Raw genomic sequence first — 15,456 nt, forward strand, 5'->3', positions numbered from 1 at the left:
TTTCCAACCCAGCCATCAGCCCCCCTCGCTTGAAACAGCTTCCAGCGCGCCTGGTTGCCAATACTGATTATTAAGCAAGAAACCATCTCAGCTTCCGTCCTCATTTTGGTCCTCTAAAAACCTCTGCACAACCTGACATTTGGGAGGCAACTGCTTTTTCTTTTAGAAATAAAGGGCAAGTTAGAAATGGTCAATTGTTAGGATCTGATTCAAATTTTAGCATCACTTAAAATCTTGTTTAAGTCTGTAGGAAGGCCTCAATTTTCTGGACTTTTTTCAGTTTTAATAAGTTCTGCATGAGTCTAAAAGAAAATTGTGCTTTTTTTTTTTCTCCAGCCTTGTTAGAAAGATGGCCTACTAAGTGAAGATGGGATGGTTTTGATCACTTTATTATTTTGTTTTTCAAGAAGTTGCAACAGTTTTGAAAAAAAAAAACTGAATATCATATTGAATATCTAACAGAAAGTCAAATTTATCTTCCCTGTTTCCAGTTAATGGTATAAAATTCTTTCATTCCCTCGATCGTCTTGCACAATATTTTCGTCTAAATCCTAAATCATGTTATGTTTTAAAGAATAACACATTTTTGCCTAAAATGCTTTTTGCAAACTAGAATAAAATTTTAATGAGAGCAAAGATCCCATAATGTCAGTCAGTAAAGGTTCAAATGGTCAATCAACTGCAGAAACTGGATGACATGGGATACAGGTCTGCTCCCACATATTGCAACATGGATCTAAAGATGTTAGTATTAAAGCAGACTGTGACAAATAACAGTTATGAAAACATAACTGTTATTTGTCACAGTAAAATAACGCAATAACGCCAAATAACGCATAATGCATTTAACAGTTTATTTCTGTTGAAATGCATTATTGCTACTAAACTATCCAACTACTGCAAGAAGTTTTGCAAGAAGCTTTGACGTCAAGAAAGTATCAAAGCAGACTTATGGCTCATTCAAAAAGGGTGATTTAAATTACAATCACATCTGACTTTTCCTGGGAGTTAAAAACACACAACAGAAAGATAAGGTTTACTTTTTTATAATAATCAAGATTATGAAGATATGAATAAATTAATTAAAAGTAATTTTTTCATAAATTGATAAATTTCTACTCAAAGGATACAACAAATCAAGCTGAATTGTATCAGCAAAGCAAATAATAACTAGAACAAACAGCTATATTTAAAAATACTTTTATTTATTTGAACTTCAAAGGCAGCGATGTCCTGATCCATGGCTATGGGGGCTTGGAATGTTACCTTGCTTGCGGGGGAAGGAGCCTGAGCTTGAGCAAGATGTGGAGTGATGCCAGCTAGTGTGGTGCTCACCTCCATGCATTTGATCTAGGATTGAGAGGAAGGTTCGTTCTTAGGTTCGGTCTGATATCCAAAAACAAACCCTCTGATGTAAAACAGACTCGTGTTCTGATATGTAACTCATTATCGCCCCAGAGTTCAATGAGAGACAATGACCCACAAATGACTTAAAAATGTAGATTTGTCTCGTCACAAAAGTCCTGGTTAACCATTAAGATACCTTGTTTTGTCTCTTATAAGATTAGTTAACTGTAAATGGCTTTCTTGTTAGCTCAAAAATACAAAGACATTTTGGGATGTCATAAAAAAAATCATTTTTTGAAAGAGTTCTCATTTTGGCTAAACTGTGAGTTCATTGTGTCAAAATGATCAAATACAGATGGCCTGTTGATGTGCACAAAAAAAAAAACTAATACATGGTTAGGTGCAGCTTACATGGTTCTTACTTAAGTACTCGAACTCTGAACAGGACCCCAAGATACTTGAACTCGTCCACTAAGGCAGGAACTCTCCTCCAAGCTGAAGTGGAGAAGTCACTTTTTTCCAGTCAAGACCCATGGTTTCAGGCTGGAGGAGCTGATTATTATCCAAGCCACTTGGCTGCGATCTTCCCCAGTACCTGCTGTATTCTTGGCAGAAGGGAGCCAGCAGAACCACATCATCTGCAAAAAGCAGGGACGAGATACCACAGTTCCCAAACCAGACTCCCTCCATCCATTGGCTGCACATAGAAATCCTGTCCATAAAGGTTATGAACAAGACTGATGACAGAGGGCAGCCCTGTTGGAGTCAAACATGCATCGCAAACAAGTCGGACTTAATGCTGGAAATGTGGACCAAACACTGACTCTGCTTGTACGGAGACTCAATAATACCTAGTAAATGGCCCCTGACTACTCCTGAAGCACCCCCACAGGGCAACACGAGGAACACGTTTGAATGCCTTCTCCAGGACCACAAAACATACCGTATTTTCACGACCATAAGGCGCACCGTACTAAAAGGCGCAGTCTCAGTTGTGTGTGCCATTACTGAATTTAACACACACATAAGACGCACCGGACTATAGGGCGCAGGTTTTATATACAGGTACATGTCCTCTACTACGTTTAAATACCTCTACTGCATATTTAGAAATAGAGCGGGAGCAAAACTGAGTATGTTTGTGTTTTATTCATGTATTTATTACAAAGTATTAATCAAACCTGGGAGCTGCCCGTGAGACAGACACATCGCTGATGACACAGAGCGCTGTGATCACTCCTCTGGGAGCTGGCCGTGTGACAGACACATCGCTGATGACACAGAGCGCTGTGATCACTCCTCTGAAACAGTTTATTGACGCATAAATTAACTTAAAATGCAGAAATCTGCCGGCAGAATATGTTCGCTTTTATTATCCTGGTGCCTGCAGTTTAGATTATTTAGATGAAAAACACCTACCAGCTGCCGCGGTGAACCGCGAGTTTTGAATGGGATCCTACTGACAGCGCACCGCCGGTATGTGGGGGTCTGAGCGGCTCTGACAGAACTAATATTAGAAGGTGGGATTGTAATCTGGATGAACTGACTGCAATGATTAAGTTTTCAGGTGGACTTTCTCACTTAAAAAGATATTAAAACAACATATTCTCATTATCAGTTTGTATGAAATCGTACGAAAAGTTATGCACACTATTTCGTACACTTTGGACGTTTTTCCTCAAAAAACCAAATCAGTGCGCAGGCAGACAGACAAAAAAAGCAGATCCGCGGATGGACGTAAAACTGGGAAAAACAGTGCAATAATCACTTATTCATGTCTCTAACTATGTTGCTTGCTGTTTTATATCTTAGGGTTAGGGTCAGGGTTAGGGCTAATTGTATTTTCAATTCTATGTTCTTGAATGGTGCTTAAGATGCGCATGCACATACGATGAAAAAAACGTCCAAAACGTACGAAATTACGGTGCATAACTTTTCGTACGATTTCATACAAACTCATAATGAGAAAACACTGATTAAAACTACTTTATTCCCACTGATCACAGCAAATATAGCTGCAAGGCAAAGAAAGGATAGAGTAGCTCCGCCCAACGTGCGTCAGACACACTTTTGCACCGCACAGCCAGAGCAGCAAAGCTGCTTCAGCCGCGCGTCAGAACTAACTGGTACAAGCGGCAAAAATGAAGCAGCAGACGCGTGAACGTAGCCTTACTTTGAACGGGCGGTTCACACCGATGTCGAGCGGTTGAAATTCCTTTGTCAGGCCTCCCGGAATAACAGCAAGCACAGCGTTCATTTGTTTCACCATGTTTTTCACATCGGCTATGAGATGGGCACGCATGGAGTCACAGATTAACAGCGCACATTTTGAGGGGGAAAAAAGACGTTTATATGCGCCTTATTGTCATGAAAATACGGCATATGGACTGGTTGTGCAAAATCCCATGCACCGTCAATAACCTTGCAGAGTGTACAGTAGAGCTGGTCCACTGTTCTATAGCCAGGACAAAAACCACACTACTCCTCCTGTAGCCAAGGTTCAACAATTAGTCAGACTCTCCTCTCCAGGACCCTGGCATAGGCCTTAACCAGGGAGGGTAAAGGGTGTGATCCCTCTATAGCTGTGACACACCTTCCTGTCCCCCTTCTTATGCAGGGGAACCACCACCCCAGTCTGCCAATCTAGGGGCACTGTCACAGACCTCCAGGTGATGTTAAAGAGGCGGGTTAGCCACACCAGCCCGGCAAAATCCAGAGCTCTAAGGTACTCAGAGGGGGTTCTCATCCACCCACATTGCCACTGCGGAGTTTTCTGACCACCTTGGTGACTTCAGCCTGGGTGATGAATGAATCCAGCTGCAAGCACACCGGCTCTTCTTCCACCATGTTTACAATCTTCCTGTTATACGCCTTCTTTAAGCGAACTAGCAGAAGGTTATTTCATTTTTAGTGTGATTTATTTAAAAACTAAACCATTGAAAAAGAAAAATGCTTTAGTAGAACTTATGCCAATGCTACTCTATAAGAAATATGCTTTAAATGAGACAAGGTATATGAATGAGCATGTAGTCCCAGGGGTTGTGGACATGATAACTGGTTTGTGCTATATTTGCTGGATCTCAGCTTTTTGTTAAAGATTCACAAGACTAGACAAGGGATGATAAAGTTTGCTCATAAAAAAATAAAAGCAAGCAGCATGTGCACTGGTGAGGAGGCAGTAAACTCAGATCTGTTGGTTTACTTAATAAGTTACTGAAGACTCAAGCGTGAGTGACTGAGATACAATTAAACCAATAGATTTTAGATAGTACTTGAATGCTTTATACTGACAAAAGTGCAGAAACTACAGTTGTTGTCATTTAATGTGTTTTATTTTTCAGCTTGAGAAAAGGGCCAAAGAAATGTTGCATATACATTTGGCAACAAATGTTTCCAAATGTCTGTTGCCTATACAGACAGGCCATTACCTGTCTGAATACGCAGATCATATTCTAATGAACAACTTGTCCACAAGATAGTGGATTTAGTATATGCAAATGTGAATATTTACCACACTAAGTCATTTATTAAACCTGAAGCAGACTGTGGATGCAGTTTTTGCGTCTATATTTAACACATTTGAAATTTAGGTGGGAAAAAATTCTGTGGTTTTTTTGGCCACAAAGGAGGCCTTGTTACAGCAGCACATGATAGAGAGTGAGTCTGTGTGCAGAATAACATTAGATAGAAAAAATTATGTCTTCACAGACTGGCACAATTTAATATAGCAAGGCTCTATCTTCATGAAATTAAACTAAAACTAAAAACACAATGGCAAAAAAAATAAAAAATCTGGATAACCGGGACTATGAGGTTCTTAATGAATTTAATAATGGCAATAATGTGTTTTGGCAACATGTCATTTTTGTGTCAATGCAGAACTTTGCACACATCTACTTCCCGCTTTAGAATGTTAGTCCACATCAAAAAACGATATGTGGTATGAACATTCCCCCTACTGCTCTAGTTCTGACCTTGCTGCAGTTTTTAACAACGATATATCCTACTGTGCAGTCAAATTAGACCCCAATGAGAAAAAAAAGCATGCAGCCAAGATGGCCTAGGCTGTAGGAATGAAGAAATTCTTTGATTATGCAAACATTTTGTCCAGGCAAATGTCCAGGGGGCTGTTTCAGATGCTACTACAAATTAACATGCTGGATGTCGAGGGATTGTGTGGTTACCTGAAGTCTATGAATGTCAGGCTGGTTGGATTTACTGTCTGATTCTACAAAACACATTAGACTGATGGACATTAATAACTTAAAGAACATATGAGCAACGGCTTTGGTATACATTTTTATGGTCAGCATGCCAACATTGACTTTTCTGATAAAGACCCTCATTGGCTTTTTATTGTTGCCAATCTAAGCCCCACCTAGGCTATAATACTGCTGTCTAATCAGTTTCTTAATGTGCCACACCTGTGAAGATGATGAGTGATCTTTGTACAGTCAAATAGCTTTCTGATACAGATGTAGTTAGATTTGTGAACTACACTAACAAACACTGACACAAGTATTTTGTGTACATACTGTACAGAAGTCTTTAATCTTTGGATTTGGCTGTTAAAAATGAATATAAATTGATAATTTATCATTTTTGATGGATTATGCCACTTAAGGGCAGTAAATCCAGACCAAGCACAGCAGAGTGTAGTATATAGAAGACATGTATTGAGCAAGCTTGTTTTAGCCTGGAATGCACACCAGGCTAAATACATAAATAGTTTGAGAACTGTGTGCTGAAGTTGGCAGCACAAAAGATACAGCATTACAACAGGCAGCAGTTCTTTCTTCTCAATACTGGATATCGGCGATGACTGCACTGGTTAACGCTGTAGCCAACTAGTGTAATCACTAAAACTAAAGCTAATGCCAGCTTTTGTCAGTCAACATATCCTTAAAGCCTCTAATGCCCTTTCCTTCAACATCTGCCAAAGTCAAAGCATTCAGAGCACTGAGTCGTAACTGTTGTCTGTGCTCAGGTCAGCTCACAACTCCCACTCTGGTAATCACAATCCAATCAGGCAGCAGCATTTGCACTCATATCAATCCTGTAGGTGTGAAAGGTACTTGAATTCAGGACTCCCTACTTCAGGCATGCACACATTCTAAGCTTTCTATCACCATCAGAACGGCACGTAATAATAACCTCCCCCGAATATTGTCATCAGATTTAAATAGTTTTATGATTTCATAATCAAACAGTAGCATTTCCTCCTCAGTAGCCTCCAAGAGCTTGATGGGTCTGTTAATCACTCAATTATTGACGGTAAGTCAGGTGTGTGGAGGTAGGGGAAACCCCAAAAACATGCTGGACAGTCGGCCCTGAGAATCAGCATGGAAGGCTTCAAGCAATTTTGAATTCCATATTGATGAGAAATTTGGGATACAAAACAACAAATTGTGCCGAAAGGCCATGTGAAAGATTTTCATGCCTTGAAACTGAAACCTGAAAAAAAAACCTGAGTGAATAAATTAAAACAATTGCTTGGAAGTTTTTTTTAACAAGTTTTCTATTATTTCCAGACTAATATACAAAATTTTTACAAAGAATGAAATGGATCAAAATATCGTTCAGTCAGTTGAAAAACTGAATACCTGTCACATATTTCTTGACATCTTGGCCAAAGCTTCCCCTGACTCCCACAGATGATACCCTCATGGTTAAATGGGCTGTGACTCAGCGGTCACTGACACATACCTGCTTTCAGCAGAGTTGTTTGGCTCTGCCTTAATAAGTAACTACCTCCTCTGAATGCTGCCCACACAAAACACCACCAAGCACAGACAATATTCAGGGGTTATTTTTAGGGACTGGATTTTCAACTGTCTCACCTTTTTTTCCCACTGTTGTCTGTTATTACATACAAGCGAGAATACAAGGTGATGTGGACATCTGTATCATTTCTCAGACTTGTGAGTCATTTTCCAAACCTCAGTCTAAATCTCTTAATTGTTCTCTAAATATTGACACATTTCACCAATATCAGATGTACTCACCAGTATGTGGCTTTGCTTCCCTAAATCATTTAGTTAGAGTGATCAAACATATTAGCAGCATAATGGAGGATATTATTAGAGCTCTGAAATGGAAAATAAGGACCATAAATAGGAGATAACTCTATTTTGCTGTTGCTTGAAAGCAGGAGATGACACGTTATTGCTCGGTGACAGTCAAGCATTGCTTTATGAGCTATATAAACATGCGCAGTAGACGCAGCTACTGATCAGGCGACATGATAGCAAAATTATAAAGAGATGGAATGGTTTTTCTAGAGGTTTCCAGGCAGTCTTCTGGTAGCTATATTAATGGAACTATGCTCTCTTGATTTATTCTAATGACCTATTGTGGCTCAATGGTAGCAAAAAAAAAAAAAACATAATGACATAATGGAAAACTGATAGCAAACACTGGCTTAGAAAGAACCGTGAAAAACAGGAAAATGGGTTATACTATTTCCTAGAGGCTTTAATATAATTACAACTTCTTCAACTTGTTATCTATGCTGCAAATTAATGTTTTATTGTGTGCAACAGGTACTTCATGCATTATGCTTCTTTTTCTGTTTTGGCACTGACAACCATGTGTTACAGTTTTAACTAAGTGCATAACAAGAGGACAGGGTCCATCAAACATGATGCTTATTAAGATCAGAGCAGACTTATTACAGTTCAAGTTAAGAGCAGAACGGATGATGGCTTTGAACCACTTTCTCTCTGTCAGTTCCAGTTCCTGGGAAGGTTTTCCAGGATCCTTCGCCGGTGTGAGGGATTTGTTACACCTGCTGCACACAGATCCTCCTCAGTAATCCCGCTGCAATGGACAAATAACCCAGAGAAAATCATGTAGCATCAAGTAAAATACACACAAGATAAAAGTGACCATTAAGATAAAACATGGATTTACAACCTGTTTAAAGAAAACTTTGTTTTTTTTGTTTTTGTTTTTTCATAATAACAAATATTAATCTAAAAGACAAAATGAATTTTTTGGCAAAGGAATGCCAGAAAATGTTGATGAAGCATTTAGGAAAAAGGGAAGAAAAATAACCAGTCTAAAAAGTAGACATTTCAAAAAAATATTAAAACTAACAGAATGCAACATTAGAAAAGACATGAGAGCAACAATGAAAACACACCATAATATTAAGAAGCAAAGCTTTCAAAAATCCATTGTTAAAGTTGAAACAGGTTTGTATTTTCACATTGTTTAGTTTATCCATTTTTTGTTTTAATAATTGTTTTTATGAAACCCCAGAAAAAACTTTTACTACACTTTAGAATAACTTTTTTTTTATCTACAAATGAAACAGCAGAGATATGTACTTTTAATAAATGTAAAAACTGCCTGCCATAGCCCACTTTATATAAACCTACGCATTAACTGGAGCTACAATCTTCTCTTTCACCATCTTTCTCTCCTTTGTAGCTGTAGAACTGTTTTCTCTGTCTTTAAAACACAATCTCCTTTTTTAATGAATTTTTTTGCATTTCTGCGTTAAAATCTCTAGTTCCAGTGGGGTGAAATAGGCACTTCCTGTTGCCTGTTGTCATGGTGACTCGTCGAATTTGTGCTCCACTGATAATGGTTTTTCATACTTGTTGCAAACGTGCTTAACTATGAATGGGACTAGTTAAAATCAACTAAACTAATTGATAGCAGCCGTTGTGAAACCGAACACTCGACTTTAGGCTAGATCAATTTAGAGTTGCCAATTTGAATTTCAATTTGTAACACCTGCTTCATGACCCCATAACAATGAAGGCTTTATTAGCAGCTCTGTTGTGTTGAAAGATACGAAGGACTGTATCAAATTTTTTGTTTTTTTTTGCCAATTTTTACAGGGATTTAATAAACGCTAAAATGCGTCATCGGCATTTGAACAAAGTAAGATGTTACTTTCTGTTTATCCCACTGTTTTTTTTTTTGGTGTTGTTGTAGCTAATTTACACTGCTGGGATGTAATAACAATAAGTGTTACTTCAGTTAAAATGTTCATGGCCTATGTCTTGCATTATTACAAAACCTGTTACTTATGGTTAAAAAGTATATGATGTGCTTCTAAAAATGGTAGAGTGTTCCTTGTCTACACATGGAGAGGGATTGAAACCATTCAGAGAAATAGAAAGAAAAAGTGGAATGAGGTGAAGACATATTACCAGACAGTTCTGATAGTGTCTTTAAAAATGAGGAACAAAAAAATGCTGTAAGAAAATGTTGCTTTTATAAAGGCTAATAGGTAGTGATGCCATCTTCGTCAAGATTATATAGTTATATTTTTTTCACTTTTTTAATGTATTTAAATTGGCAACTTATGGGCAAATAAATGTAGTTAGATCAGCTTGATTCTATTGTTTTTTACCAATTGAAGCAATTAAGTGAAGGTGGAGCTGCATTCTCTTTTTAAAGGTATCTGCTTCTCCCTGGGCACGCAGTCTCTTAAAGTCTCATTAAAAACTAAGACATTCAATGTTTTATTTCTTGGAAAAAATTTTATTTTATTTTTTTATTGAAGTTTCTTGTGTTTAAGATGTGAAAGATTACAATCTAACACCAAGCTCCTCTTAGTTTGTATTTGCAAACATTTACAGATAGCGAGAGAGCCATTATTATTATTTTCAAAGATATCAGTCATTATTCTATGTATGTATTTAGAATTCTTTACCTGAAATAATCCAGATCATCCCAGCCATTGAGGCTAAGTCCCAAGGTGTACTTTTGAAGACCTAGGGTACTAAGAAGCTCCTGCACAGTTTCTGGAGCTCCTTTTAGGACAGACACCTGCATTTAGATGAATTTAAATTGTTTTAGAGAACCAGGAGTAGCATCATTTAGCGTCTGTGCTTCTGAGGAGGATCTTACCTCTTTATCCCAGAAGCAGCCTCTGTTTCCATGCACAGAGGGACCGTTTCCATAAATCGCCCTCTGCCTGACTGGGACTCTCTCCTCTGAAGGAAAGAAGTCAACCTCACTGAGGGACTTGGCAATTTGCAAAGCAGTGAGGGAGTTGTCCCCTGCTGAGGGCGGCTTATCAATGATCCAGGAAACAGAGTGCTGCCTATGGTCCAAGGGAGCAGGGATATATGGCAGGAGTGATGGGGACTTTGCATTGATAGCATTCGTTCTCACTGGAACAAAACTGTGTTTTTCGCTCCTGTCATTTTTCTTTAGAATGTCTGTGCGATTGATATACACGTTGCTTTTAGACTGCATGGATTCCTCCTCAACATTTTGTTGATCCTGGTATTTTTCTCTGCTTTGAGAAGTTTGTTGCTGGAACTGAGGAATGGGATCTTTTGAAGGAGGGGGCATTGATGGGCTTTGGGCTGGGAAGAGCTGATAGGATGAAATGCTTTGGGACGGGTGGAGGTCTTTTGTTAGATTGCACTGGGTAAGGTTGGCTGGAATTTCAATCTCTGTAAAGTCTGATCTGCGACAAGGTGTCCTGTCAAACCCTTGTCGCCCTGAGACTTTTGGAAGCTGCAGGGCCTCATTTCCAGACCAAATCATCTGAGGGTCCCTTTGCTGGGGAGGAGGCTTCTCCACTCGTTGTGTTACTGATACGCCTTCAAAAATGTAGTAGGCAGGGTTGGTGTAGCTGTTTGCTGCAGTTTTAACAGGAACTTCCAATGGCCTACAAAGCATAAACAGGAGTAAATGTTTACAAGATGAACAATTATTTTTTTTGCAATTGTTAGGAATTGTTTAGAAGAACAGCTGTTAGCCATCTTCATTCTGTTAAACAGCTTTCAAGCCAATGAGCGGACGCATGCAACTGTCATTTATGAATTCAATGTTTTTGGTCTATTCTGTCAAAGGCCATCTTTAGGTAAAAAAATACCAACAGCATATATTCTAATATCCAGACAATCTATTAATTTGTGTAAATTATTGCAAATTATGTTTAACTTTGGGCTCTAAATCGATACTGACTCTGATAGGATATTATATTTTTCAACATAACCACTCTGAGCACTCTGGTCGGTGGCACAAAAATTACAACATAAACAGAGAGCTACTTAAAGCTGACACCCGACCCATATGAAGAAACTTGGCAAATAGAATGAATGGTTAGTGTTTTGTTTGTGCAGTCATAAAGGTTGCTTATGTTGCTTTTCTTTCTGAGATATTAAACAATATTTTTAAGGTCATCCAAAGATCACCATCTCCCCATTAAGCTCCACATTGAACCAAACTGATTTAGTCTATTTTGTCAGTCAGATTTGTACAGTAAAAAAAAATGTTTGTGCTGCTTTGTTTTTTAAGATATAATAACGCCTACATGTGGGGTAAAGTGAGACTTCTTGTTTAAAGAAAACCTTTGTTGGTTTAATTTTATCGCCTGCTAAGCTATTTCAGAGCTCGAGTGAACATACAACAGTAAATGTAAATAACCTACTGTGAAGGTTTATTTTGAGAAGGCAGATTTAAAATGTTTCTTCTGCATGAATATGTTATTTTTGTATTTGTGTATTGTAATTTATGTGCAACTTTAGATTTTTGTCTGTTTGATTACATAAACAAAGTCAGGGCTTAAGGAGCCTTATCAAACTGTTTTGTAACCTCCATTAACTTACTCCACTATATTCAAATATGTTCTACATCTCGAAGTAGAAATATATATATATATATATATATATATATCCTCTTGCATGCTGTTTTTTCCATTTATTTTATTTAATGGTGGCCAGCTTAACTTCCAAATCCATTTTCAGTTCCAGTTACAGCCTATATTGAGAATTTATACCTTTATGGTGGTAAGAATAGTCCACTTCTCAGTGTCTTGGTTCTCATTGTTTTTTTTTATTTTTATTGAAGCTGTAGTTTATCACTGGTTTATCACTCAGTATCACTCAGCACTAGGCACTGACCAACAGTTTGATATTATAAAATGCTCATCAGAAAATATCCCACAGTTTATCTGTGATAAAATCTCACAAGAAGCTTCTTTCAACCCATACAAACTAGAACCTAAACACTCTTGGCATTTCCTGAGAAAATAAAAGGGGATTTCAGGCATGAAATTCTTCAAAAGTTCCTCAAAACTTTACAGATATATTTGGCTCCTCTCTAAGACAACACAGCAGTAAGACCAATAAAAACAGACAAAATGTTCTTAAAACTGAAATTATAAATGGTTAATGGCCATTATTTTTGATAAAAAAAAGGATAAAAGATGGTTGTTTGAAAAAAAATTAAACTGTCAGAGGAAATATTTTCCAAATCCTCTTTCAAGTTAACTATGAACAAACCTGTGGTTATATAGGGCTTTATAAACACCAATATCTAAAAAGAGAAGTCAAGTAAATGGAGCCAAGTAAATGGAGCAATGCCCCATTTACTTGGTTTCAAAAACAGTAATTGTCAGAAGTTAGGCTGCTCTTAATGCACTATAAAGCAGAACTTTATCTGGACCATATCTTGAAATGAGAAACTTAAACACGCAGGATACTGGCTAAATACTTAGCATTGATATTAATGACCAAATTATTGTCTGGTTTTTAAAACAATAGCAGCATGTTCACCAACGGAGGCTTTATAATAAAACAGTGTTTATTTATTATTTTTTTCTTCTCTTCTCTTTTTTTACAGTGACAGTTACTAAAACCAAGGTATTTGCATTCAAACTGAGTGGTTTTCTTATGGACTGTAAATACAAAGTACTGTTTTCAAATACTTTGTTTAAAATAAACACATTGTGTGTGAGAAAAATTAAATATCTCATTTAATCAGCTTATCTTTAAGTAGCCTTAGGTTAGGTATGCTAAATCACAGGTGTGCTTTACGTAGGTACAGTAGGCCACAATGAAAAGGCGCTTTTAAACAGCTGAGGGATAGACTCACAACTCACAGTTTAGAGTGAATTAATTATAAGAAAACTGCACTTTTTTTTTTTACACATGACATTTTATCAAATCCAAAGCTTTAGTGCTTTTTTACAGTATTGCATTAAAATAATTGGCACATGTAGATGCACATAAGTTATCTCAAGAAACATAGAATCAGACTAAAAACGTGTCATTTAAAAATACCAGTCTGAATTTTGTGATTGGATTTGTCAGGATTAGAATGGAAAGGTCATTGATGATTATTCCAACTGGCATGCATGTAAACGCTCATTAGGATCACGTAATTTTGTATGAGGCAAGCTGACTTGAGTGTGCATGTTAACTCCGTGTCAACATGTGGCTAGATTCTTTTAGAATATTCCATCTGACATGTTTACATGACACAGTTTTGACTGTGAAAGTACAACCTGATTATATTTTTGTTTTTAAATACAAATACATTTCAATCAGATCTTGAAGTTTTGTGCATGTAATAAAAGCTATTAGATGATGATGGTGATGATGGATGTGAGACACTCATACCTCGTTACTGGGATCCGTGTTACTGCAAGGGACACATTTCCCCTTCCGGGACCTTTATCATTTTTCTCAAGACAGAGCAAGTCTGAAAAAGCAAAGTTACACGACATGAAAATGACATTTTGCACTGATCAAAACTTTTTAAAAGTCTGTGTTCCTTGCATGCAAAAGACTACTGCCAGTTTGCATTTGCTCAGCAAAGTTTTGTTTGTGTGTGTGTTATGCCTGACCTGGTGGCCTAATACTCAGTGTCTCAGGATGCATCTGGTCAGCATCAGTCAGTCAGGAGCCAAAAGAGGAAGTACTCGATAGATACCAGCAAGAGTGTAAAGCCAAGCCATGGGATCATTGAGGAACCAAATAGAGGAAGCAATGTGAGGCACACAGGAAAGTTAAGGAATGCAGTGAGAGTGGAGATGAGGTTTTAGAGGGAAGTGATAGTGCAAGCAAGGCACAGTTCCAGAATACAAGTTTTTCGGCTGACCCACCATAAATCTTCTTTCGGATTGCTCGCCTGTCCTTGGGCACATGAACTCTGACCCGTCCTCGGATGGAGCCCATCTCCTCGCCCCGATGACTCAAAAAAGTCTCAAATTTCTGTGATGCACCCATCACTGTCTGTAGAGCCACACAGCATTCGCCTAGGGAAATCATTTTAATAAAAAATTAGTGAAAGTTGTTGAAAAATGAACAGATTTTTTTCCACATTCAGTTATATGCATTTTTGTAAACTACACCATCAAACCTTTAGTACAGAGCTGTCAAAACATACTTGCATTTTTACTACTTTTGATTTTTTTTTAATCAGCCCAAATGGATCATTTTCTTTGAAAGGCTGACCTCTCAAATAGAGGCACTATATACAGTATATATCCATTCCAACGGCCAATCCTACTAAAAAATGTTAACATAATACTTTGCACCAGTAGCTGAAGTGAGCGTAAACTGCACAGAAACAACTTGTTGTCTGGGTTTCTTTGGGTTTCAGATAGTAAATATCAGCCATTTTCACAGAAAAGGCTTTGCACTGACCGTATGATTCAAATCCATCGCATGACTTCACAGATAACAGCAAGTGCTGATCCTGGAGGTACTCCAGATCAGACAAGACTGGAATGAGCTTTAACAGATTAAATAAAACCAAAATTAGAAGAAGAAAAAAAAAAAATTCTTAACCATTTTTTTTTCTTTCAAAAGGAGTAGCTTACCTTCGGAAGCTGTTTGCTGGTCCAGCCCAGTTTGAGAAACCCCGGAATGTTACAGCTTTGCAAATTATTTTCACTGGAGCGTTGCGTCTCTGCAAGCCAAGTTAGGAGTTAAGTCTCTATAACTGTGTTGTTTTTATGCTACACATTCTCATTCTGACAAGACAACACACCTTCAAGGCAGGAGGAGTGAAACTCGATGAAGAACTTTGCCTTGCTTGCCGTCTTCACTATGGTGTCAATTTCCTCCAGCTCAATCCAGGCCCTTTCCACACTGGAATTCACATCTGTTTCATCAACAACACAAACACACACATGCATAGTTGTTGATTTCACTGATTTATGCCACCAGGTTCCAGCAATTTATAATCAAAGGTTTTACAATAACACAGGCACCTGATTTGTTGCAGCACTGAGATGTCACTCCCACTTGGAAAGTAGCAAAAACAGGCGAATGATCACTTGTAAATATGTCATCAGTGCAACCTAGTAACAACAAACAGTTTATTTAGTTATATTATTGTTACAAA

At 37.8% G+C, this 15,456-nt stretch overlaps 1 protein-coding gene across 1 annotated transcript in view; it reads right to left on the reverse strand.

Annotated features, from left to right (window-relative positions):
- Positions 1-4,649: 4,649 nt before the first annotated feature.
- Positions 4,650-15,456, reverse strand: part of LOC107102648 (phosphatidylinositol 3,4,5-trisphosphate 5-phosphatase 2B-like) — a 35,353-nt gene continuing 24,546 nt past the window's right edge. Inside the window, exons 19-27 of the mRNA XM_015402034.1 lie at positions 15,323-15,412; positions 15,100-15,213; positions 14,930-15,018; positions 14,754-14,841; positions 14,210-14,362; positions 13,725-13,806; positions 10,216-10,987; positions 10,019-10,134; positions 4,650-8,166 (exon numbers count right to left, since the gene is read on the reverse strand). Of these exons, the coding sequence (XP_015257520.1) occupies positions 8,073-8,166; positions 10,019-10,134; positions 10,216-10,987; positions 13,725-13,806; positions 14,210-14,362; positions 14,754-14,841; positions 14,930-15,018; positions 15,100-15,213; positions 15,323-15,412 (1,598 nt within the window). The 3' untranslated portion in view covers positions 4,650-8,072. The remainder of the gene's footprint in view (positions 8,167-10,018; positions 10,135-10,215; positions 10,988-13,724; positions 13,807-14,209; positions 14,363-14,753; positions 14,842-14,929; positions 15,019-15,099; positions 15,214-15,322; positions 15,413-15,456) is intronic.

Source organism: Cyprinodon variegatus, unplaced genomic scaffold (genome assembly GCF_000732505.1).
Source record: "Cyprinodon variegatus isolate N-32 unplaced genomic scaffold, C_variegatus-1.0 Scaffold1288, whole genome shotgun sequence".
NCBI lineage: Eukaryota > Metazoa > Chordata > Actinopteri > Cyprinodontiformes > Cyprinodontidae > Cyprinodon > Cyprinodon variegatus.